This window comes from Macrotis lagotis, chromosome 3, assembly GCF_037893015.1.
Source record: "Macrotis lagotis isolate mMagLag1 chromosome 3, bilby.v1.9.chrom.fasta, whole genome shotgun sequence".
NCBI classification, from domain to species: Eukaryota; Metazoa; Chordata; class Mammalia; order Peramelemorphia; family Peramelidae; genus Macrotis; species Macrotis lagotis.
This window is the reverse complement of record NC_133660.1, coordinates 269,632,756-269,658,405: the sequence shown is the minus strand read 5'-3', so window position 1 is coordinate 269,658,405 and position 25,650 is coordinate 269,632,756. Positions and strand designations below refer to the sequence as shown.

At 46.2% G+C, this 25,650-nt stretch overlaps 1 protein-coding gene across 3 annotated transcripts; it reads left to right on the top strand.

Annotated features, from left to right (window-relative positions):
- Nucleotides 1–263: 263 nt before the first annotated feature.
- TP53I11 (tumor protein p53 inducible protein 11) lies at nucleotides 264–25,495 on the top strand. 3 transcript variants are annotated; one of them, XM_074230515.1, is made up of 7 exons: nucleotides 264–404; nucleotides 14,557–14,722; nucleotides 18,351–18,409; nucleotides 18,784–18,832; nucleotides 19,482–19,578; nucleotides 21,474–21,575; nucleotides 23,298–25,495. In XM_074230515.1, the coding sequence occupies exons 1-7, from the start codon at nucleotides 361–363 to the stop codon at nucleotides 23,429–23,431; spliced, it is 651 nt and encodes a 216-aa protein (XP_074086616.1). In that variant the 5' UTR covers nucleotides 264–360; the 3' UTR covers nucleotides 23,432–25,495. The 3 variants fall into 3 exon arrangements, with proteins under 3 accessions (XP_074086616.1, XP_074086615.1, XP_074086617.1); XM_074230514.1 differs by lacking the exon at nucleotides 264–404 and adding an exon at nucleotides 1,385–1,705; XM_074230516.1 differs by lacking the exons at nucleotides 264–404; nucleotides 14,557–14,722 and having other exon boundaries at nucleotides 18,370–18,409; nucleotides 19,482–19,501.
- Nucleotides 25,496–25,650: the final 155 nt, after the last annotated feature.

Here is a 25,650-nt window from a genome sequence, read left to right as displayed (position 1 = left end):
CCCCCTCCTCCCTCCCTCCTGGAGCCCTGGCTCCCCAGTTCCCTCGCTCGCTCACCCCCTCACCGCCCGCAGACGCCTCCCGAGCCAGGCGGCCCAGCGCGTGGGAGGTGACATCTCTTAGGGAGCGCGATTGGTTTAGTATGGTGATGGAGAGGAGGGACCAGCCCCGGCCGCTGGCTGGTGGCTTAGCTCCGTCACACAGGGCGCTGCGCTCAGACAGCAGTTTCTCCTGGGCCGGCTCCTCCGGTCCCGGCCCTGGCCCCGGAGCCAGCCCCGCCATGTGAGGCAGCCCCGCGCGGTGCCCATCCGAGCCTGTGCCCATCCTCCCGGTGCGGCCCCGCCGTGCCCCCCGGCAGCCCCATGCAGCCTCTGCTCGGTCCCGACGACGACCATGCCCTAGCGGGGTAAGGCGCCGCTCTGCCCGCCGCTTCTCCTCCCTCCCCAGCTGGCCACTGACTGCCCCCATCCCATCCCCGCCTCCTCTTCCTCCGCCTCCGCCTGTGCAGCTGCTCCTCAGGACTCGGAGCTGTCTGCGGGCGGCAGAAACTCCTGCGGAAAGTACCCGGCGCCCCGGGAGGGGGGCCCGGAGGGGATCTGGGGGTTCGACTGCGCCTCTGCGGGCTTCTCCGCTCTCTGCCTCTTGCTGCTGAGGGATGGGGGGGGATGGGGGTGTGAGCTGACAGCTGGGACCTTCTTCCCTCCCCCCTGCAAATCTAAGGGGCTCAGTCTCTTCAAAATCTCCGTCAATCGTTTCTTGTTGAGTCTCTTTCTCTGCCTGTAGCACACTCTTTGGGGTTCGCTCCCTTTGTGCCTCCCCCGTTTCTCTTTCTCTGGCTCTCCCTGTCTCTTGTCTCTTGTTTTGTCTTTGTAAGCAAGTCTCTCTCTCTCTCTCTCTCTCTCTCTCTCTCTCTCTCTCTCTCCTCTGTATCACTCTATCTCGTTGTCTCTCTGCTTGAGTCACTCCTTTTCTAATCAATCTCTAGTCTCCCTCTGTCAGTCTCTCTCTGTGCTCTCTCCTCTTTTTCCTCTGAACCTCAGTTTCCCCATCCTTCAAACGAGGGGGTTAGACTGCCTGTCCTCTGTACCACTCTATCTCTTTGTCTCTCTGCTTGAGTCACTCCAGTATTTCCAATCTATCTCTAGTCTCCTGTCTGTCACTCTCTGTCCTCCCTCCCTCCTCCTTTACTCTGAACCTCAGTTTCCCCATCCATCCACTGACGGGGCTGGACAAGAAAAGCTCCAAGGTCCCTCTGCGATGAAGTCAGGGATGGGATCTAGGGATCTGCCTCCGCCCAGCTAGGACTCCAGGCCAATTTGCCCCCCCCCCCCCCACCTGAGCATCCTTCTCTGTCTACAAAGGGGCTGGACCAGAAGCGCTCTCAGCTCGCCTCAGCTCTGCTTGGGGAGCTCAAATGTTGCTGAGAAAGAAGTTCTGAGGTTGGGCCAGCTCCCTCCCTCCCTTCATTCCTTCCTTCCTTCCTCCCGGGCTTGCCAGGAGCTCAGACTGGTGTAGGAAGGGGCTAGCCTAGGGAGTCTCTGCTGCCCATAGACTTCTCCGAAGCCTAGAGGCACACAGCCCTGGGCCGCTGATACGGGGGGTGGGCAGCTCCGGGATGCAGGAAGATGGTCCAGATGGCCCAAGGAGACCCGACCCAGCTTGGGATCCGGTGAGCCCCCCGGAGCCTGGCCGGCCCGGGGTTCTGCGGTAAGTGCCCCGGCTTGGAGGGGTGGGAGAGCCAGGAGCCCTGGGCTGCTGGGACCACTGCACCCAGCAGGCAGGCTGCGGGCCTGAAGCCCCGAGATCTGGGGCCGCCGAGCCGACGGTCTGGTGGGTCCCGGGGCTGGCAGCAGAGAGAGGCGCGCGGCAACCCCGGCCCGGGGGGCCCGGCGTCCGGCGGGAGGGGGCACTTTGGGGAGGCGGCTCGGCCTTGCTTCAGCTGCTGGCTCCTGTGGTCTACACCTTCCCGGAGACCCGGGAATCCCTCTGCCGGTGGTAGCCTTGGAGGAGTTGCGCAGGCAGCTTTTGGGTTGACGGGAATAACCAGGAGAGGGAGGCGCATTGGTGTGTGCGCCAGGGAACTGGGAGGGAGAGGCGGAGAGGGAGAAGAGAAGAGACCTGGAAGCATTCCGACTTGGCCATCGCAGGTCTCTGGCCATAGCCCCCAAGCCCGGGCCCACGGCTCCAGAGCCACCTTCTACTTTCCCAAAGGAAACTTTTCTCATTTCCCCTGGCCACCTGCAGGCTTCGCTTTCCTTCCATGGGGGTCCTGAGGAAGCAAACAGCCCAAAGTGCGGGAATCTCTCCCCTCTGACTCAAAATGAGGGGACCATCACCAAGGTGGGAGTTCCCACCTCCCCCAATTCACTCCATCATCAAGGTGGGACTTCCCAACTCTCCCAATTCACTCCATCATCAAGGTGGAACTTCCCACCTCTCCCAATTCACTCCATCATCGAGGTGGGACTTCCCACCTCCCCCAATTCACTCCATCATCAAGGTGGGACTTCCCACCTCTCCCAATTCACTCCATCATCAAGGTGGAACTTCCCATCTCTCCCAATTCACTCCATCATCGGGGTGGGACTTCTCACCTCCCCCAATTCATTCCATCATCAAGGTGGAACTTCCCACCTCTCCCAATTCACTCCATCATCAAGGTAGGACTTCCCACCTCTCCCAATTCACTCCATCATCAAGGTGGAACTTCCCACCCCTCCCAATTCACTCCATCATCGAGGTGGGACTTCTCACCTCCCCCAATTCATTCCATCATCGAGGTAGGACTTCTCACCTCTCCCAATTCACTCTATCATCAAGGTGGGACTTCCCACCTCTCCCAATTCACTCCATCATCGAGGTGGGACTTCTCACCTCCCCCAATTCATTTCATCATCGAGGTGGGACTTCTCATCTCCCCCAATTCACTCCATCATCAAGGTAGGACTTCCCACCTCTCCAATTCACTCCATCATCGAGGTGGGACTTCCCACCTCTCCCAATTCACTTCATCCAAGAAGTTGGGGGCGGGGGTTGAGGTGGAGGAAGAGGAAGAATTCCTCAGATGATAGCAGCTCAAATTGTGAGACCACGAACTTGGCCCTTTTCCACTTCTTGACTCAGAGGAGTGTCCTTATGACACCCCTTATAGGTGGGGGGGGGCTCCTTTGTTGTCGCATGAACTCTGGGGATTCTGGGGAAGCCTATGGACCCCCTTCAGAATAATATTTTCAAATGCATAAAATAATTTCTCTAGGATTTCAAAGGAAACTAATTCTATAAGAATTTATATATATAAGCCTATTTACATATATAGGCATATACATGTGTGGATACACATGTCTACATACATACATAGATGAAGATATATTTACAATTTATGTATGTAAAATGTCCATGGACATCAGGTAAAGAACCTGACAAGGTTCCTGGTAGAGACTATCAGTTCCCTTATTTAGGGACCAGAGAAATGACTGCTACAGGGTAATAGTAGTGTGGCAAAAAAGTAACTCTTAATAAATGTTTATTGACTGACTAACTGTGACTGAACCAACTTCTGGCCAGGAGGAGCATGCCCAGGAAACTCTCAGACTTTCATGAAGTAAGTGTGGAAGACTTATGAGCCAGAAAAGAGGCACCTTCCCTCTCTTCCCTCCTTCTTGCCTCAATCCAATCCAACCAATCCAATTCAAAATTTACTAAGACTTACTAAAGGCAAAGCTAGACTCTGGAGATACAGAGAACCCCATCCTCTTCAAAAAACAAAACAAACCCATTCCCTCCCTCAGGGAGTTCACATTTTACTAAGGAAAACAGACTTGGAAAGAGAAATACAAAGGATATCCGAGAGGAGAGGCCATTAGCCTTAGGGCAAATCAGGAAAGGTTTCTCTTTGTCTGTATCACCTAACTTGAGCCTGGAAGGAGCCTAACTTTAGAACCCTGGCACTTTCTTTCCCAGTTTGGGAACAATGGTTCAGAAAGCTTGAAAACTTGGTAGTTAGTGCCCCCAAGACCAAGAATCTGCCTGTGTTGAGATGTAATTCCTTGTTTTCCTGACTTCCTGTTCCACCATGTTGTCTCAAGGTCCAGAGGCAAATTTGTGAAAATTTACCCCCAGCTCCCCATAATGACTTAGATCTACTCTGGCTTTTAGTTGGTTACCTGTCCTATGAAGTAGCAACATTCCTCCAAGTAAATAGATTTCATGATCAACCATGTAAAATGGGGAAACTGAGGCAAGGAAACAGATCGGCCTGACTAAAGGGGGACTTGGGTTATCAGTTCAGCAATGAGAATTCAGAAATGATGGTCTGCAGAAAAACTCTGTGGAAAGCCAAAACTTGCTGAAGAAAGGGCAGCTGCTGTATTTGGAATCTAAAACCTTGAGTTTGAATTTGACTCTGCTAACATCTTGTCTGTGCAATCTGGGACAACACTTCCCTGGCTGGGCTTCTATTTCTTCATCAGTCCACATTGTTGAAAGTCAGTATAGGTTCACTCTGTCCTCCCCACCAGTCCCTTCATTTCTCTCTCTACCCCTGTGCCTGCTTATCTAATTATCCATCCATCCATCCATCCATCCATCCATCCATCCATCCATCCATCCATCTATCATCTATCTATCTATCTGTCTATCTATCTATCTATCTATCTATCTATCTATCATCTATCTGTCTGTCTGTCTATCTCCCTGTCTGTCCAGCTAGGCAGGGCAGTGGATAGAGCACTGGCCTTGGAGTCAGGAGGACAGGAGTCTGATTCTGACCTCAGACACTTGACACTGTATGACCCTGGACAAGTCATTTAACTGTGATTGCCATGATCCAGAACCATCTCCAGTCATCCTGATTCATATCTGGTCACTGGATCCAGACAGTTCTGGAAGAGAAAGTGAAGCTGGTGACTTAGCTGAGCCTCCCCCTCACTCAGATCCAATTCATGTGCTTGTCGTCATGGCATCACCTGTCATGGTCTTCAAGAATGCAGGACAAACATCTGTCTGTCTATCTGTCTTTGTTTCTTGCTTATTGTCTAAAGGTCCTAAGTCTCTCCTCGATGCTTCTCTTCACATTTTTCCTCTCCCCTCACAGTCCCAGGAGAGAGATGAACTTGGAAATTCTTTCCCTAAAATAAGGCAGCTCCACTGGGATGGCAGCAGCTGCCCTCTAGGGGTTCAAAACTGGAATGGTCTGATGCCGGAACTTGGTTTGTTGGTTGGGAGATTACTGAAATGCAAGAAGAATTCTCAATCAGATGCTTTCTCTTTACTCTGAAAGGAGGTTGGGGGGAGTCAATGTGTTTTGCAAGGGATGGTAGCCTCTCCTGAAATGGTCTCGGCTAACCCATTCCCTAATAGTCTCATGAAAAGGGCTATCTGTTTAAGTTCTCTGTCTCTCTGTCTCTGTCTCTCCTCTCCTCTTCTCCTCCCTCTCCTCCTCTTTCTTCTTCATCTTCTTCTTCATCTCTCTGTGTCTCTTTGCTCTCTCTATGAGTCTGTGTCTGTCTGTCTGTCTCTCTCTTTCCTTATCCATAGAATAGTGAAGCTATATATTTTGAAGTGAGAGGAATCTTGTGCTTAATATAAACTTTTCTGGTGTCTGTGAACTTAAAAACACTTTTTATAACTATTTTCAGTTTAATTGGTTTCCATCATTATGCTATTTTATGCATTCAAAACCCTTAGTCTGAGAAGGAGGCTCTAAGCTTCTTCAGACTGATTGTCTAAGGGAGCCTTAGTACATACTAAGTTAAAAAGTCTTGAGCTAATTCAACCCCCTCATTTAGGTCAAGGAACTGGAGATCTGAGGAGTGATGTACCCAGGGTCATGGGGCTAGCAAATGTCTCTTCTAAACAGGTATCTCTCACTCACTCTGGCCTTTTCCCAGACCAGAGCATTCTCAATCTAAAGTTAAAAAGAACATCACAGACCAACTAGTTCAATCTCTTCATTTTATAGATGAGGAATCTGTGTCCCAGATAGAAGAAATGATTATGCAGAGTTACATAGGAAGAGACAGAGGTAGAATTTCAATCCAGACCTGACTCTTTTTTCTTTTTAGGTTTTTGCAAGGCAATCCAGTTAAGTGGCTTGCCCAAGGCCACACAGCTAGGTAATGAAGTGTCTGAGGCTGGATTTGAATTCAGGTACTCCTGACTCCAGGGTGGGTGCTCTATCCACTGTGCCACCTAGCCGCCCTGAGACCTGACTCTTGAGCCAGCTCCCCTTGGATCATAGTGTTGACAGGGGACCTCAGAGGTTCTCTAGTCTGAATCAAGACCCTTCCTCTTACATAGGAGAAGACTGAGGTCTATAAACATTAGGTAATTTGTCTGAGGTCAAATCCCAGAGGTGGGATTTGAACCCAATGACCAAGTCATTACCAATACCTCCCTCCACAATACCCTTCTAATTCATGACCCTCCCTCTGTTTGACATCTCAGTATCACAGATTTATAACTGGAAGGGACTCAAGAGACCATCTTGTTCAACCCATTTATTTTGCTGATAAACTAGAGACCCAGAAAGGCTAACATTCAAACCCTTTGCTTTTTTCCTCTTTTTGGCTCCATTGAAAGATAGGGAGAAAGGGAACAGACAGAGCTGACATTTAAGTCAGTCAGTTTGTCTTCTAAAAAGGATACCTATTTTTCTTAGAGAGTATTTTCCAAAAGAAGATGGATAATAGTTTTTACAGCACTTTGAGGTCTGCAAAGAACTTTACAAAAAACACTGTCTCTTTTCATCCTCATGACAGCTCTGGAATTTCCATTTTATATATGAAGAAATGGAAACAGGTTAAATGACTTATCTATGGTCATACAACTAGCCAGTGTAGGAGACTGGATTTGAACTCAGATCTCCTGGCCCTGGGTCCAGCTCCATCTCCCCAGTACCAGCTACCTAGGATAGATCAGCTCCAGGTAAGCATGATTAGACTCAATCTGAGGTTAATACACTATTTTGTGTCTTGGACCCTTTGGCACTGTGGCAAAACTGTAGACCCTTCTCATAATCATGTTTTAAATCAACAAATACAATTCAAAGCAGTACAAAGGAAATCATACTGAAACAATGATTAAAATAGAATTATTTTTAAAATTCACAGATTCTAGGTTAAGAATTCTTGGAGTGGAGGAAAAGGGGTTCCCCACCCCCTGACTGTTCCCTCCCATTTTATGGACAAGTTCCAGGGCTCTGTAAGGAATTCAGTGCCTCTTTTCTTCTGGCTTCTGGCCCTTTCCATTTCAGACAAGAATTGTTTATCTTGTGTCTTTGCTTCAGAACCAAGGGCAGGGACCTTGGTGGCCTAGGGAAGGGGGAAGGGCAGGGAAAGTTCTGTTTACAGAAATTTAGCCTTGACTGCCCCTAAACACAGACCCATGGAAACTGGGTCTTGGGTTGGAGGAGGGGCAGGAGACATCACCTGCTTTCCAGTGCAAACCGCTTTACATGCATGTACTTTTTGGAGCCTCATGGCAGCCCTATGAGGGAGAAGTCACAATTGTTCTTCACTTTAGTATTTTGCCAAGGAAACTGAGTTCTAGAGAAGAGAAAGCTGCCAAAATGAGCTTCAGTTCTCCCACCTCTACTCAAAAAGCTCCAGTGACTCCCTTTTTACCTCTAGGGTTGGAAAAAGAATCCACTGTCAAGGGACACTCAAAGTCCCTTGCTACCTAGACCCTTACTACCTTTCTAGTCTTATTTTTATTTCCTGTCCCTAAACTCTCTGATCTGGTAAGACTGGATTCCTTACTTTCCTTACTCTGGAGAGTCATAAGACTCTCTATTGCCCAGGTCCATTCACTGTTCAGTGGTTGCCCTTCATTACTGGAATGTTCTCCTTCTTCATCTTTAAAATGATGGAGTAAATGGTCTCCAAAGTCCCTTCTAGTTCTAAAAAAGTGATTTGGTTATTCTAGGTGTAAGTATTGGAACCTGACCTCTAGGAGTTTGCAGTCTTGGGAGAGACAGGATTTACACACAGAAAGCAATTACAGAGTTATTTGATGTTTTTCTCCATAAAAGAGAGGTTTTATAGTTCCAAGGCTACCATCTTGGTTACATGGGAAGAACCTTAGGTTTAAATGGTTCCTTGATAACTATGAGAGGCAGAGTTAATTAAAGATTACTTGGAGTCATCAGTAAAAATCCTGACTTAAATTCTCCTTAGGTAAAGCACTGAGACTTGGTTTCCTTATCTGTCAAATAGAGCTATCCTCATCAAGGTGAGAAGTGAGTGAGATGATGGGCATGGAATCAATCGTTATTATTACTATATGTACCACTTCATGAGAGCCTAGAGGCCACTGAGTCACATCTTTTCATTTTATAGATGATAAAACCAAGGCAGAGAGCAGTTGAGAGACATGTCCATCTGAGGCTAAATTTGAGTCTGGGTCTTGATTCCAAATCCTGTATCCAATATACTATATTATGCTGAATCTCTAGCTAATAATAACTCTAATCTGACCTTTATAGTAATTCATAAACATTTCATTCTCAGAAAACCCTATGAGATTTCATTTCTGGGAAAAAAACTGAGGCGCAAAGGGGTTGTGATTTATTCAAATCACGCAACTATTAAGTATCAGAAATGGCTTTGAACCCAAGTCTCTCTCTGAAGCCCAACTCCATCAGCCTATCCACTCACCGCTCTGCTCTTACATTATGATAAAGAATGATAAATGTGGGGTGGCTAGTTGGAACAGTGGATAAAGCACTGGCTCTGGGGTCAGGAGGACCTGGGTTCAAATCCGGTCTCAGACACTTAATAATTACCTAGCTGTGTGGCCTTGGGCAAGCCACTTAATCCCATTTGCCTTGCAAAAAAAAAAAACCTAAAAAAAAGAATGATAACATGTTGATGTGTTGGGGATCCCAAGGGTCTCCTGTAGCAAGCTTTTTAGCCCTAAGGAATAGAGGAAATGTTGGCTGGCTGGGTTTGGGTTTGAGTGGGGGGGGGGGGGGGTCTTAAGTCATGGAACTTAGACCACACCAGTTTACCCGCCAGGTGAAGGACATGTCCTGGGTTTTAGTCACTGTGTGATCTGGGATTAATATGAGATTTGAGGAGTTGCAGATGAAAGTATATCAATTTGTGACATCCTTCAGTGTGCCATACTGTAACACATTTGATGAGAAGAATGAGAACAGAGCTCCTCACACAAACATACCTCCCAGCTTCTAACATCGAGAGTCTTTTGGAAAGAAATCTGGTTCCTTTTCAGGAATTTGACTCTTCTGTGAGGTAGCTTTTACCTTTTTTTTGAATCCCTGGAAGGTGGAGAAGAAAAAAAACAACAGCCAAACAGGCAAAAGCAGCTCTGTGGAAGCTTTCTTCCTTTCTCCTTCACCATCCCCCCCTCTCCTTTCTTCCCTCTTTCCCCCCTTCTTTGCTTCCCTTTCCTCCTTCCTCATGTAGCTTTTGTGTTCTCTCACCCTCCCTGGCAAGGGAGGCAGAAATATGACTTGGTCTGTTACTGTGGAAACGAGGCTGGTGTCACTCAGAAGGGAAGGGGATTTCTCACTGGGCAGGGGGAGGGGAGGATGAGACAGAAAGCTTTGTGGCTGCTTCACCCGGGTGATTTCCCTTGACCAGCTGTGGCGGCAGGGCTGGGATGCCTCAGCTACGCTCTCTAACCCCTCATCCCCAACCCACAGTCATCCCCTTTCCCAAGTCCCACTAGACTTTCCCTTCCAATGGTGCTAGTTGTGCCATCTTGGGCAAGTCACTTTACTTGGTCTCAACCTCATTGTCTCATCCCCCCCCCAAAAAAAATAAAATGAGAAGAATGGAGATGATCAAAAATTCTGAGAGTTGGAAGGAACCCAGTGGATTCTTCAGTGGAGGTCCACGAACTTGCTTTTTAAAAAATATTTGGACAGCTATCTTGTTGTTCAGCACATCTGATTCTTCATGACTCCATTGGGGTGGATGCTTGAGTGGCTTGCCATTTCCTTCTCTACTTCATTTTACAGACGAGGAAACTGAGGCAAAACAGGGTGAAGGGACTTGCCCAGGTTCACACAGCTCATAAGCAGCTCCTTAAACAGGATTGGAATTTAGATCGTCTGTCTCCAAAACTGGCAGTAGCCCCCGAACCACCAACTGCATAGATCAGAGATGCCCGGAGGACGTGAGATTGTGGCATTCTAGTCTCCGTGACCCTTGGGTAGGGGGAAGGGTCTGAGGAAGGTCACATAGCCCCTCTGCTCCAACCCCTTCCTCCATGGTTCCAGGGAAAGAACCTGTGGCTGGTGGCAGGAAGGCGATCGGCAGCCAACCTGCCAGCCAGACTGCCTTCCCCTACTGAGATGATGCTCTGCCTGCTTCCTGTGCTCTGACTCTTGAAAAGCAGAACGTGAGGCCCCGGGGGAGCCTAGGCAGCTCCGCTGCTCCTCCCTCCCTCCACACCTCCATGGCTCTGCTCCTTCCCCTTTTCCTTCTCTCCTCCCTTTCCCCTCCTCCCAGCTGATGGAGATCTGCGGCCCACCTCCTCCCACCCACTGTGTAAACATGGTTCCAGAGAGTAGGGCCGTCTGCTCCCCTGGGCCTCTCCTGCTTTCACAGAGAATCTTGAAGCATCAGCAAGGAGAACGGGGCACATAAGGACTCTCTCAAGCAAGGGAAGGGGCCAGGCAAGTTGAGCTAAAGACCCTCCCCACCCCCCTCCCCAAGGGATTCAGGAGAATCTCAGAATCCCAGAGTGTGAGACACGGGTGGGAACATAAAACCTTGAACATCAGAACTGGAAGGAACTTCATAATCTAGAACGCAGAATGTCAGAACTGGAAGGGACCTGGAACATAGAATTTTAGAGTTGGGAAAGGTCTCAGAATGTAGACTATCAGAATTGGGTTGGTTTTTTTTTTTAGGTTTTTGCAAGGCAAATGGGGTTAAGTGGCTTGCCCAAGGCCACACGGCTAGGTAATTATTAAGTGTCTGAGACTAGACTATCAGAATTGGAAGAGACTCTAGAACATCATAGACTGTCAGAACTGGAAGAGAGAAAACAGAATGACAGAGCTGGGAAGAATCTTAGAATGTAGAATGTCGGCGTCAGGAGGGACGTTGCTATATGGAATGCCACAGCTAGAAAGGGATTTTAGTACATAGAATATCGGGGTTGGGAAGGAGCTTAGAACACAGCCTGTCAAAGCTGGGGGCCTTAGAACACAGAAAGCAAGAACTAGGAAGGATTGTACAACATAAAGTGCCAGACTTAGGAGAGACCTTGATATATGGAATGTCAGAATGAGAAAGGGACCTGAGAACAGAATATCTGAGCTGGAAAGGACCTTAGACCATAGAATGTCAGAACTGGGGGCCTTAGAACATAGAATGCAAAAGCTGGGAAGGACCATACAACATAAAATGTCAGAATTAGGAGGGACTTTGATATATGGAATGTCAGAGCTCGAAAGGGAACTTAGAACATGGAATATCAGGGTTGGAAAGGACCTTAGAACATGGAATGTCAGAAATATAAAGGGATATCCGAGATTATCCAGTTTAGATTTTTTTTTTATTTTCCAAACAGAGGCCCAGAGAGGAATAGTGACTTTGTAAACCAGGGTGATGGTTCAGCTATGTGTTTGTTGAGGGAGGGGGGGAATGTTAATCATTGTATGTGTTAAGGCTTGTTTGGGTGTAGAACGTGCTCCCCATGGCTAGATTTGCCATCTGGACAGGATGGGGACCCAGAGGCTTTGCTCTGTTGACAGGGCTGGGGAAGAGGCTTGACAAGGTCAGTCTCCTGTCTGGGGGCTCTCTTATGAGACCCATAGTTACAGGTCCTCATTTCTCCCACAGGTCATTGGTCTGTAGGACTAATTGGGGCATTTCTGGTCAAAGAAACCCCATAGCCTGAGCATAAGGAACCTGCTGCTTTCTGCAGAATGCAGGAGGAGGAGGAGGAGGTCTGGAATCTTGGATGAGATTTCACAAAGCTTTCCCAGACAGCATGGGTGCTGCTAGATCATCGGCCCCCATTCCCACCCCCCTCCCCCCCGTGGGCAGCTGCCATTGGGAACACCAGCAGTGGGTGGCAGGTTTAATTATAGTGTATATTTAGACCAACAGAGAAAATGAGGGTGGGTTGGTTGAAATAGTGCGACCACGTGCTCCACTGAGGGAGAGCAGGGAAGAATTTCGCCTTAAACATTGTTTCCTGGGCATGAGAGACACCCAGGAAACTTCAGAGCTGAGAAAGCAGCTAACCCAGCCTCTTCACTTTCTGCAAGAAAACTGAAGCCCAGAGAAGTTAAGTGACTTGCTTAAGGTCACACAGCCAAGGCAAAGATTCAGACCCAGGTTTTTTTTACCTTTCAATCCAGGACTCTTTCCACAGAATCATTCTGCTTTTCTACATGGGAAACATGTTGGATGAATAAAGATCATGGACTTGTAGAGCTAAAAACTGTGGGGACCATCTACTCTACCCCCACCTTATTTTATCAGATGAGAAAACTGAGGTCCAGAGAGGTTGATTTACTGGTCCAAGGTCTCATAGGTAGCAAGTAGAACAAGTCCTCTGACGCCGTAACCCTGCACGATCCCCCTGGGCTCCCAACTTGAACAAGATTTTGGTGGGATGGGAAATGTTCAGCTCTTCAGTTCTTGGGTTGGGTAATGATGCAACCGATGTCCCCGTCACCTGGAGGACAACGAGGCATTAGTCCTAGGAACGCTCTGCACTTTTAGGAAAGTGGAGAGGATTCCATCCCCCTCTATGAAAAAGTTGCTGCTAGAGTCCCGGTCTATGTGTCTTTCTATGACAGCTGAGTGGCTCAGTGAGCAGAGTCAGAAAGACCTGAGTTCAAATCTAGCTGGGCGATACTGGGTAACTTGAACTCTACCAATAGCAAAATGGAATGAAAAATAATCCCTGCATTATAGGATTGTGAGGACCCATTGAGGTAGTATTTGTAAAGTTTCTGTCACATTTTAGGCATTTAATCGCAACCTGTTTCCCTTCCCTTCACATCTACTTCATATCTCTCTTATCCACACCAATTCACAAGTTAACTCTCACATGAAGCTCCTTCAGGGTAGGCAACATTTGGGACTTTCTTTGCATGACCAGCATGAGACATAGTAAGAGGTTCTTTGATAAATGTTTGTTGATAGATTATTTGAACCCCTGAGCCTCAGTTCCCTCATCTGTAAGATGAGAAGGCTCAACTAGATGTCTTCTTAATTTCCTCTGGATGACAGATCCGTGTCCCTAAGTCCTAGACTGTGAAGAGAACTGAAAAACTAAAGGAATGTTGAGAAAGGGGAGATCACGTGAAGCCATGGCAGCCAAGACAAACTTCACTGAGGAATGGGGCTTGATTGAAACCTTAAGGAATGGGCAGGAGTTCAGATAGGTCACAAAAAGGTAGGAGGGGTATGAGAGGAAGGAGGGGGAATGCATCATTCTGAACAAGGGCTTCAAAGATGGGAATGATACCAGGTTTGGGGAACTGGGTCCCAATCTACACTGTATTCTATAGCTCTGTTCTATGCCTCAGTTTCCCTTCATGAACAAGGGCATCAACTCCCCCATGTAAGGTGTAAAATAGAATTGGACTTGGAGGCATAGTAGAGGTGAGCCAAATGAAATAACACTTGTTCTAAATTTCTCACCTCTAAAAATGGGCATAATGATGCTTCCAGTAACATTTCCAACCCATTAGTTGGTAGGAGAAAAGTGTTTGTTCCTTCGTTTGTTTGCTTGTTTTTAACCTTAGGGTTTTCCATGAATGTTCAGTCTGTCCATGGAAAGCTCATATACATATTTGTAGAATGGAGTAGATGGGGACTAAGTTGGATTTGTTCATGTTGCCTCTTTGGGTTTGGAATGAAGGAGGACCTGGCTAATAAAGCCCCAGCATGAGGGAGCTTAGATCTTGGGGTGACACCCACCAGCCAGTCAAGTGAGAGCAAGATTATGATAGGTAACTATCAAGCTTAGTTCTTTCTGATCCTCTCTCTTCCATCCCTGGAGAGGCAAGATTTCGTGGAACATGGGTAGGGATTGAATTAAATGACCCTTGGAATGTTTTCTAATTCTTGGACTCTGAGTCAAGGAACTTGCGATTTGACAGACTCTGCAATTTACTTGCTGTGGGACCTTGAGCAAATCTCTTTCTAGAACTGGGTCTCTGTTTCTTTATCCATGAAATGGTATTAAAATTACTTGCAAATAATGCTTCCTCTCTTCACCCCATAGTGTGGCTGTGGGAAGAGGGCTTTGGAAGATGTACCGTAATAGGAGAATGAATATGAACTATTAATATGACTGGCTTCTATTTAAAGTCCTTAGCTCCTTCCTTGGTCACTGTAGCCCTTCCCCTGAGGGTTGGGGTGGATGGGAACCCTGTTGTGTTTGACCCTGAGGTCAGTCAATGAGAGTCATTGCCCCCATGGCCTATGATCTCATTGTTCCTTGCTGTGGGCTGGTCCTAGAGCCGGGCAGGGAACAGTCCGGCAGGTTGTATGCCAGGCCCCAGGAACAGAAGATAGAGTTATCTCAGCAGGTCTAAACCGAAGGAACCCCTCTCTTTTCAGCTCCACTGAGACAAGTCCGCAGGTGTCAGTGACCAAGATGGTGGCCAAACAGCCTCCACCTCTGATGAAAAAGCACAGCCAGACGGACCTCGTGAGCCGCCTGAAGACCCGAAAGATCCTTGGAGTGGGAGGAGAGGATGATGATGGGGAAGTTCACCGCTCCAAGGTGAGAAGCCTTCTTTGAGGAGCTTGGGTTTGTAAGCTTGGCTGTCTGGAGCCATCAGATGGATAAATGGAGAAAAAGGAAAAGGAAGAGAGGGGGAAGGGTGAATAGGGCCAGTCTCAAAATTCCTTATGCAGGGATTCAAGGAGGTAATTCCTCTTTATCACAAACCCACAGGATTTTAAAGTAGAAGGGATCTTGATAACTCACTGATCTTTCTCTAAAGAGAAAAGCAATTCCTTACTCTGATGCTCAGTGTTAAGTGCTCATTCAGTCTGAGCTGAAGACCACCAAGGAAGGGAAGTGCACCACCTCCAGTGGTTGGTCCTTCCACTTCTGGATAGCCCTGACGGTTAGGCAGATTTTCTTAGCTTGAAGGCTACACTTGACTCTTGGTAACTTCCGCCAAGTGAAACTGGTTCTACTCCACAAGTCTAATCTACCTACATGGTGGCTCTGCAAAGACTTGAAGACAGAGATCATGGGACAACTGAGTCTTCTCTTCTCCAGTCTAGATTGACCATCCCCAGTTTCTTTAACCTACCTTCCTATGACATGGTCTCAACGTTCTCCACCATATTGGATGCTTTCTACCTTACCATCTCCTTAAAGTGTAGATCCCAGGATGGAATTTCAGATATGGTCTGACTAGGTTAGAGTATGGCGGGACCGTGACCTTATTCTTGATAGATGTGTATCTTTTAAAGCATCCCAGATATCATTAGTCTTTTTAGCTAACATTGCACTGATGTGGGGCAGATAGACCAATAAAGTGCCAGACCTGCAGTCAGGAAGACTCACCTTCCTGAGTTCAAATCTGCCCTCAGACATTTATTTACTAGCTGTATAACCCTGAACAAGTCACTTAATACTGTTTGCTTCAGTTTATTCATCTATAAAATGAGCTGGAGAGGGGTGGCTAGGTGGCACAGTGGATAGAGCACCAGCCCTGGAGTCAGGAGGACCTGAGTTCAAATCCAGCCTCAGACACTTAAAAATTACCTAGCTGTGTGGCCTTGGGCAAGCCACTTGACCCCATTTGCCTTGCAAAAAAACCCTAAAAAATGAGCTGGAGAAATAGCGAGCCACTCTCATGCCAAGAAAATCCTAAATGGGGTCATGTAGAGTTGTCAGGACTGAAAAATGGCTGAACAATAATTTAAATCACATTTGGTGAACAAGTTGTATTGTCTAGGAAGTCATGGTTAGCGTATGATTTCCACAATTCTTTGGAGAGAACTTTCTGGGTTTTTTTGTTGGGGGGGGTTGTTTTTGTGCAAGGCAATAGGGTTAAGTGACTTACCCAAGGTCACACAGCTAGGCAATTATTAAGTGTCTGAGGTCTGGTTTGAACTCAGGTACTCCTGACTCCAGGGTTGGTGCCCTATCCACTGCGCCACCTAGCCACCCTGGAGAGAACTTTCAAAGAAATATCATTATTTAAGTATCCACTAAAACCTGTACACAGTTTTCCCAACAGATTGCTATCTAAACATGTCTCCGCCATCTTGTATTTGTGGGATTGATTTTTTTGAACCCAAATATAAGACTTTACCTTTTTTCCTACAGAATTTCATCATACTGGATTCTGCCCAATGATTTAGTTCATTTAGATCTTTTGGGATCTTGGGATCCTGCATTATCCATCTCTTTTATCTTCCTATCTTTGCTACAATAGAACCATTCAGTCCTAGAATTTACCCAAAGGCTGTACTCCTAGAAAGGAGTTTCCAAGTCCAATTGATTCAAGATGTTTAAATCTTTAAAAAATTTTTTTTTAGTTTTTATATTACCTTTATTTCCCAATGTATCCCTCCTTCACCCCTTCTCAGAGAGTTGTCTCTTATAATAAGGGAAAAAAGAGGAAGGAGAAGAGATTATTAAAGCTAAACCAATACACTGGAAAAGTCTGACATTATGTGTACATTCAATGCCCACGGTCCCTTGCCACTTCAAGTGAGGGATGCTTTTTAATATGGTTTTGACTACATGTGTGCATTTCATCTCTGTCAGCAAATCCCACTCTTCCTGACCTATGGAGATTCATTTTATGAGTCAAATCAAATGGGAAACAATATACTGGTAAAATGGGGCACTCGCTTTAGATGATCTCTAAGCTCCTTTCTAGCCCTGAGTCCAGTTCCATGTGACGGTTTTCTAAATAGATTGCAGGAACACTTCAGTGGGCCACCCACAACAGGAGAGAAGGGAGCTAATTCTTCAGTTTGATCAGGTTTTGTACTAGAATGAGTTATAGGCCAGTTGGCTCTATTCCCGCCCCCCCTCTCATTCTCTTAAGGGAGCCTCATCTTGTTTGTGTTAACTTAATTTCCCCTCTGTCAATAAAAGGTGAGAGAACTACCTGGGGGCTCCTCTTCTTGGATCCCTAGGATCTGGAGATGCTGTGATGGAGAATGGGAGAGGAAAGATCTGGGCAGGAAGGAAGAGTTTTCTCTCCACAGGCTTATTATAGGTAAAAGCTCTTTATAAAGCCTAGAGCATACTAGAAAACTTACTGGTTTGTATTATAAGTAGGAAAGCAATGGACTGGGGATGGGAGGGGTAGGCTAACTCACTTAGAGGTTTGGAGGGACTTGGAGACCAAAAGACCTTGGTCACTTGACAGCCAGTTCCATGGCTTGGGTGTCAAATCTAAAACAAAATGAGGCCACTCCCAGACTATATGACTTCCAGATTTCTAATTGAAAGGGCCCTTAGAAGAAGGGCGCCTAGTGTTAACCTCTGATTTTATAACCGTGGAAACCAAAACCCAGGAAAGGAAAAGTGAGGTCCTGAGACCAGGGATCTGAGCAGAAAGGCAGCATTTGTAGTTAATAAGTGGTGAGAGCCATCCCTCACCTGAACTATTCCTTACAGGCTCCTATATAGTCTCACCTTTCCCTATTTCAATCCATTTTTTCATTCAGTTGCCTAAGCATTTTCCTAATGCATAGATCTGACCGTGTCTGTCTGGCATTAAAAGCCCTTTTCATTTGGGCTTCGATCTTTCCCATCTCTCCAGTTTTACTACCCATTACTACCCTTCAAGTACAATCCCACACTGACCATCTTACTGTTCTCACCCTTCACTTCATTTCACATCTCTGTGATTTTGCCCTGGTTGATCCCCATAACTGGAATCATCTCCACTTCTTGGAATTCCTAATTTCTTTCAAGACTCAGTTCAAACAGTTCCATTTGCAGGAAGTCTTTCCTGATTTCCCCCAACTAGGACCTTGCCCCCAGTGACATGGTGTCTCTCTTTCTATCTATCTATCTATCTATCTATCTATCATCTATCCTTTCTTTCTCTCTCTCCTTTATTTCCCAATGTATCCCTCCTTCACCAGCAAATCTCTATGTATATATTTGCTGCTCCTAATAGAGTGTAAATCCCTTGAGGGCAGGGACTATTTTATTTTTGTATGTATATACCCAGAATCTAACACAGTGCCTGGAAATTAATAGAAAAACTATTAAGAAATGCTTGATTGTTAATGATTGTCCCTGAGTCTGGGGAAAGGGTATAGGGAAAGGGTTGCTTTCTTAGAGGAATAGAGATTCTCAATGGGCTTCAAGGGACCCTGTGACTCCCCACCTCCAGTTCCCACTTTCTCCTTTTCTATGGCAGATCAGCCAGGTGTTGGGAAATGAAATCAAGTTTGCTGTTCGGGAACCTCTGGGGCTCAGGTGAGTGGAGGTAGAAACTCCCCCTCCCTACCTCACCCCCCAACATTAGAGAAGGGGAGGGAATGGGGGAGGGAAGAAGAATGAGGAGAAAGAGGAGGCCCCAGTCAACCAACATCTACTAGTTCCAGGTTTGATTTCCCTGATCTGACATTGCTGGATCCTGTCCTGTAATTCCCTTGTCAAAGGATCTTTGATCCTTCGCTCCATTATTATTTCTCATCAGCTGTATATACCCATGACTTCACTCTCTTCAGGCCTATAGGCCAGAGAGGCTGAATGAGGAGGGGGATAAGGGTACTCCTTCTATCTCTCAGTTAGAGAGGTTGTGGGAGGGAGCAGGGTATTCCTGACTATAATCTCTGTCTTCTCTCCAGGGTCTGGCAGTTTGTCTCAGCTGTGCTTTTCTCTGGGGTTGCCATCATGGTAAGGAAGACCACAGATCAATCTGTGACCATCTTACTCCTTCCCACCTCCACCACTATAACTTTGCCTCTCGTGGCTTTCCTACCAGTTCACCTAAGAGGGTTCCCTCAGTCCCCTACCCTTCATTAAGGCAGTCCAATTCTCTGTCTCATCCTTCTTATAATAAACTTCTAAAATGAATTGATCAGATATACCTGAGTCTATAAATAAATAGACTTGGTTCTTAGTCTCAAAAAACTTAAAAGGGCTCCTGGTGGATCAGAAAGAACCATGGTGTGCCCCATTGGGTTCCATACTCTGTTATCTGAAGTGGAAATAGCTGCATTCTCTCTCTCCCCCCCTAAAAACACATCATCTCCTAGTTCCCACCCATACATTGGGATCCACAGCCTGGCTGGGGGATGAATATGGGGTACTGGCAAAACTCACTGATGAGCTTCTGTCTTATCAAGTCATTCAAATCTGAGCCTCAGTTTCCTCATCTATAAAATAAGATAGTTGACTTAGGTGGCTCTTGTGATACCTTCCAGCTCATCCAAGATCCTATGATAACTTCTTCTTGCTAGTCATTGCTGCCCACCTTTGGGATATTGTTGGTGGGCTCTCCCAGCCTACCCCTTCCCCAATGTTCTCTCCCTCTATTTTTCAGGCCCTGGCCTTTCCTGACCAGCTATTTGATGCTGTCTTTGATGGAGCCGAGGTGAACAGCAAAACTCCAATACGACTTTATGGAGGGGCACTCCTCAGTGAGTAGGGATATGGTGGGTCTCTGGGTTGAGGGTGGACTTTCCAGAAAGGAAATTGGTGGGGTGGTTCAGTGAGAATGGCAACTCAGAATCACAGGACTTTAGAATTGGAGGGAACCCCAGGGGCTATCTCTAGTCCAATCCATATATGAAAGGAATCTCAATAGAGCTATAAGTATTCCTTTTCTTTCTTCTTCTGTGACCCATGAAAGGAGGAACACTTGGAGATCAATCTGAGACAGAAGGAGAACAGGTAGCATTAACCCATGTCTAACTATATAGATTACTCTAGCAAGGAGAGAGAGAGAGAGGGGAAGGAGGAAGAAAAATGTGAAACTCAAAACCTTACAAAAAACTGATTGTCGAAAATTATCTTTACATGTAGTTGGAAAAATAAATAAATTTATTAATAAAATTTCCTTTCCTTAAGGGTTCATTGATTTCACTAAGACAAAAAGGAGACTGGATAGTAGAAGAAAAAGTGTAGGTGCCACTGCCCTAGACTGGTATGATCCTACGCTTGCCCCTTGCAATTGCTTCCTCCAGACTTTGGGCAAGTACATCTGTGTAGATACCCATCGTCATGCCTCAATTTCCCAACCATAAGATGGATGACCTAGAAGAACAAAAAAAATCTTGGTGCAATGGAGGGAAAAGCATTGGCTTCAGAATTTGAATGCCCCAGATCTTATTCCATGGGTGACTTTGGCAAGCCACCTCACTTTAAGACTCAGTTTCCCCATCTGTAAAATGAAGGGGCTGTAGTAAATAGTTTTTGAGATCCTTTCCATCTTTAGACCCTAAATATGGTGAACAGACCCTTGAGTGGTTCCCTTGAGCCTATGGTGCCCCCCTGTGGTAAAATCCAGAATGGCAGGCTATCATTGCATAGACCTAAATGTATCAGTAGTAGCAGCATCACTGTTATCATCTTCATCATCATCCCCATCATTGAATGATCCTAGCTTACATTCCTAGAACACGTTAAGCTTCCCAATTTGAACCTTGCAGCATTTCTGTAAGTGTGGTAGGGATGGTCTTCATTTTACAAATGGGGAAACAAAGGTGAAGTGACCTGCTTTAGAGCAGTAAATCACCAGTGCCAGAATCAGTCTCTGAATCCTGATCTTCCACTGTGACCACCCCACTTCCAAGCTGTCTCAGAGCTAGAGAAGCTGTGGTTAGAGAGTTATACCTAGAGTGAAGAAGATAACCAGTCAACTTGACCTCTGTCAGACTCAGTTTCCCCATCTATAAAATAAGGATAATACTAGTATCTCCTTCCCAAGATTGTTGTGAGGGCCAAATGAGAGAAATTTATACAGTGCTTAAGGTACTCTACAAATTATTTTTTTTAATTAACTTTAGAGAGCACTGAGTCCAACCCCTTTATTTTACAATCAGGTCTGGAGTGATTTATTGACTTCCTCAAGGCCACATAACTGGTAAATCTGGGGATCATACTCTCAGAGGAGGACATTGAGGCACAGAGGGAGGAAGAAACATGTTTAATAAGATCACAGAGCTAGTTTAGAATCACAGGGGTAGGAAAAAACTCAGATGTGCCACCAGAGAGCAAGGTCCTGGGCAAAGCATTCCTGGGTAGGAATAGTTATTGGAGTCCCTTCTAGCTCTCAGCTACCCAGAGACACTGCCTTTGGGGACATACTTTGTTCTTGGCTTAGAGTAGAGATAGGGCAAGCCCTCTATCAAAGCAGCCCCACTTAAATCTCTACCTTGATTGTCAGAAATCCTTCCCCAGAAGTAACTTGTACCTTGGGATGAGGAGTCTGAAAAGAGCCTGTACCTTGAATTGGGAGGGGAGAAGGAAAAATTGTTCCATGGGGCATCAGTGGTGTACCCACCACATGGCCTGCTCTTTGCTTCCATCTCAGGTATCTCTCTCATCATGTGGAATGCTCTCTACACTGCTGAGAAGGTCATTATCCGCTGGACCCTGCTCACTGAGGCCTGTTATTTTGGGGTGCAGTTCTTAGGTGAGTTGCTAGAGGTGAGACCTGAGATCTTTTACTCTAACAGTCTCATTTGACAGATGAGAAAACTGGGGCTCAGAGAGGTGGTAAGTAGCAGAGAGAGGATTTGAATCCAAGTTCTCTAGCGTAGATCATACTATCTTGATTATAGGATGTGTCCTTCTCATCAAATAGCAAGTCAGCCAATCAACCCCAGGACATATGGAGGTGGCACATCCAATATCTTCCAACTCCTCTAAGCTTCTTCCTTTGGGGGTGGTTGGGAATTGTTGGTAGAGTCTTGGTTTGGTTGAGCTTCATTTTCATTTGGTTAGACTTAGAGTAGGGAGGTAGGGGTATGGGGAGCACAGTCACCTCGATCTCTGGGTAGCAGATAATGTCTAAGGCTGGCATTTTCAAGACTGGGCAGCTGGCATCCTGAAGCCAGTCTTCAAAATTCACTGGCAACACTGTGGACTGATTTCCTAATGATCCCTTATTTCCCTCTGACAAACACTGACCTTCTTTTCTCTTCATTCTTAGAGATAGCTAAATGACAAATTGAATCAAGCCCTAGATTTGGCATTAGGGAGACATAAGTTTAAAACTTACCCCCGATATGTAGTACCTATGTAACACTTAACTCCTGTCAGCCTCAAGTTTCTCATCTGTAAAAGGAAGGAAATATCTTCTACCTCATGGATTGTTTTGAGATTGAAATAACTTTTTTTAATTGGGAAAAATTTAGTTTTTCCAACTCCTATTTTCCTAATTCTTTCCCCACCATTAGAAAAGAAAAATAAATAAAAACAAAACCCTTGTAACAAATGTACATCGTCATAAAAATACTGTCATTGGTCATGCTCAAAAAATATGTCTCATTTTCCTTCCTGAGTCTAAGATAAGTAGCATTACAAATTTTAACTCATTCAAAATGAGATCATTTTTGGAATCATTTCCATATATATATATATATATATATATATATATATATATATATGTATTATCTCATTCAAGATCAGCTCTCATGTTGGATGAGATAATATAATTTATAAACCATAAAGTGCTATATAAATTCTGGCTATTAGTATTTATCAACAATTATTCATTAAGCACCTATGGTATATACAAAACTTAAGAGGTCCTGCCCTTAAAGACCTCACTGCTCATGTGACCAAAACCACACACACACACACACACACCCCAAGAGACAAATATAGAAATTACAGGGATCAATTTGAGCAGGGAGGGAAGTTGCAGAAGGGCTTATATAAGGGATGTCACTGGAACTTAGTAGAAAAAGAAATGAGGAATTCTAAAGTAATGGGTATAAGTCAAACAAAGGCAATGGCATTGGCAATGCGGTGTACAAAGAATGGTTGGAGGCCAGTTTGTATAGGGGAAGGGGTTTCAAGAAGCCTGTAAAGGAGCCAAATTACTTTTTTCTAGAGGCAGGGCCATTGCCAGAGGAAGGTACCAGAGCTTCTTGAGATGACAAGGTTAAACTTGAGCTTTCAGGAGAAATCACTTTAACAGTTGAGTGTAGGAAGGAACCAGAGCAGAGAGGCTTGAGGCCAAGAGACCAGGTAGAAGAAGGTGGTTATACTAGTCTAGGTAAGAGGTGATGAGGGTCTGTCCTGGGGTGGCAGCTGGGAATGTGATGGGAGAGAACGGTGGGTATACGGGAAGCTCTGGAGGTGGGAGTCTACGCAAGCCTCAGGGGCTTCTTCCCTTTGTTTCTTTCAGTTACCACCGCCACTCTGGCAGAAAACGGGCACCTCTCTCCAGGGGCTCTGTTCCTTCTTGCCAGTCGCCTCCTCTTCATCCTTGTCAGCATTTACTACTATTACCAAGTGGGCCGGAGAGCCAAGAAGGCCTAGGAGCCCCCATCCATCCATGGGCAGAGAATGGCAGGGGTGGGGTGGCCTGCTTGTACTTCTTTGGGCCAGGGTGACATTCGGGGATTTTAGTTTTTGGTTTGTCCTTTTCATCTACTAGAGGGGGTGATCCTCTCCCCATCCTCAGACCTTCACTGCTCGGATCCTGGCCCAGGCTGGGAAATGGATATCCTGCCTGGGCTCGGTGATTCCAGACCAAAAAGTTTTCACATCCTTACCAGCCCTTGGCCCTAGGATTGGAACCAAACTTGACCCTGACAGCTAAGGGCAATGGCCCTGGCCAGGCTAAGGCCAGGGACTTGTGACTCTCCAAGTTAGGAGGAGATGGTGAGGGTTTGAGTTCTCAGAAATAGCAGTGACACTATTGAAGAAAACTGAATTTGGAGATAGAAGACTTGAGGCCAAACCTTATTCCTCTTCCTTACTGCCTGTGTGACCTTGTCCAAGTTACTTAACAACCCTGAGACTCAGTTATTTCATGTATAAAATGAAGGGATTGTCCTTCATAATCTCTAAGGGCTTTTTCAAGCTCTAAATTCTATAACCAATGAGCAAGATGAGAAGACTGAAGGTCCCTGGGTATGGGGAGCACAGTCACCTCGATCTCTGGGTAGCAGATAATGTTTAAGGCTGGCATTTTCAAGACTGGGCACCCCAGTAACCCCCATCTCTTTCTTCTGGGACAGACTGGATGTGATCTCTGTAGGGGCAGACTGAAAGGCCCACCTTCACCCCTTGGGGATCTCCAGGCTTTGGGCTTCTGCTGGTCACTGCTGCTGAATGTCCAAATCTCAGAGTTGGAAGGGATCCCAGGGCTCATCCATTCCAAACAATTAACAGCTTGAGACCAGGGAAGAGAGGAGGGAACAACTCTCCTACATCCTTTGGAAGGAAGGATTTTCAGGGACCCAAAGCCTATCCTCCTGATGTTTCTGGAAGCCTCAGTCTAAGTTCAGATCCAAGGTTTTCTCCCTGTCCTTTCATGGCATTTGAAAGCAGTCTGTCCACACTGCCTTTGGTTATTCCGTACAGTTCCACATTAGAACTCTTGGTTACAGACCCCTTTGGCTCATGAGCTGTCCCAGTGACCATCCCTCCTCTGAAGCTGAGCCATTAGGCTCCACTCCAATCTCATCCTAAAACGATTTCTCTGGGTCAGTGATTTTGTTATTGCCAGGCTATGGGCATGGGTTTACAAGTGGACCACTGTGCCAAGCTGTCCAATGGACTGTGAACCCAGCTAGATGGGGCCATAATAGACAGGAATGAGTTCCTTGTTAGAGGTTGTCTTCCCTTCTGAAGATGGGTAGTTTCAGGAGTGGGTGAAAGATGGGGAAAAAGATGTTCCTCCACTTTCCCTCCTCCCCAAGCTGAGAGGCTCTTGAGTCTTATATTGTTTGAAGATGAATTAGACTTTGTTTGGGAGGGGACAAGATATTGGGACTCAACTTTAGCAGCAGTCCGTCCAGGAAGGAGACTGGGCCCAAGGGATCTCTCCAGCCCCCAATCCTTGCCAGTTTGTAGACCAACTCTTCCTTTGCCCTCCTCCACCCCACCCTTCCTCAACTTTCCTTATCCCTGTTCCATTTTCTGGAAAGGGACACTGGTGAGCTCCATCCCCACCTCCACCTGTCACCGATGCGTTCCCCAAGTCAGAAACCATTTTGTAAATAGTAGAATTAGGACATGCAAAAAAGAGGAAGAAAACCCCCATCATTTCTGCAAATTGTAACCCTCCCCTGTGTTTGTCTCCTGTGAGAGTCCCTTTACCTGCTGGCTCAGCCCTGACCCAGTGGGCAGACAAGCCTAGCTGTTTGCCCCCCCTTTCCTACTTTTCTAGCCTCTCTTCTCATTTTTTTCATGCTTCAAATGGTGCCTTTAGAGCAGGAACTTCAAAAACTCATGTGCTATTCCAGAAGAACTCAACTGTTGCGTGTGTATCTTTGTCTTTGTTTTTTTTTAGGTTTTCCCCTCTTTGGGTCTTGCAAGACTTTGTCCTCTGAACCTGATACCTCAGTAGCAGAAATAAAATCCATTTGGTCAAAATTCTGTCTTATCTCCAGATTTTCTCCCCAAATAGAACCAGCCCAGACCTGAGGGATGCTCACCCTGAAGACCCTTGGGGAGAGGGCTCTCAGTCTCTAAGGCTAGAGGTACTAGAGAAACAGGAACTGGGGAAACAGCTTCCCTCTGCCTGCCAT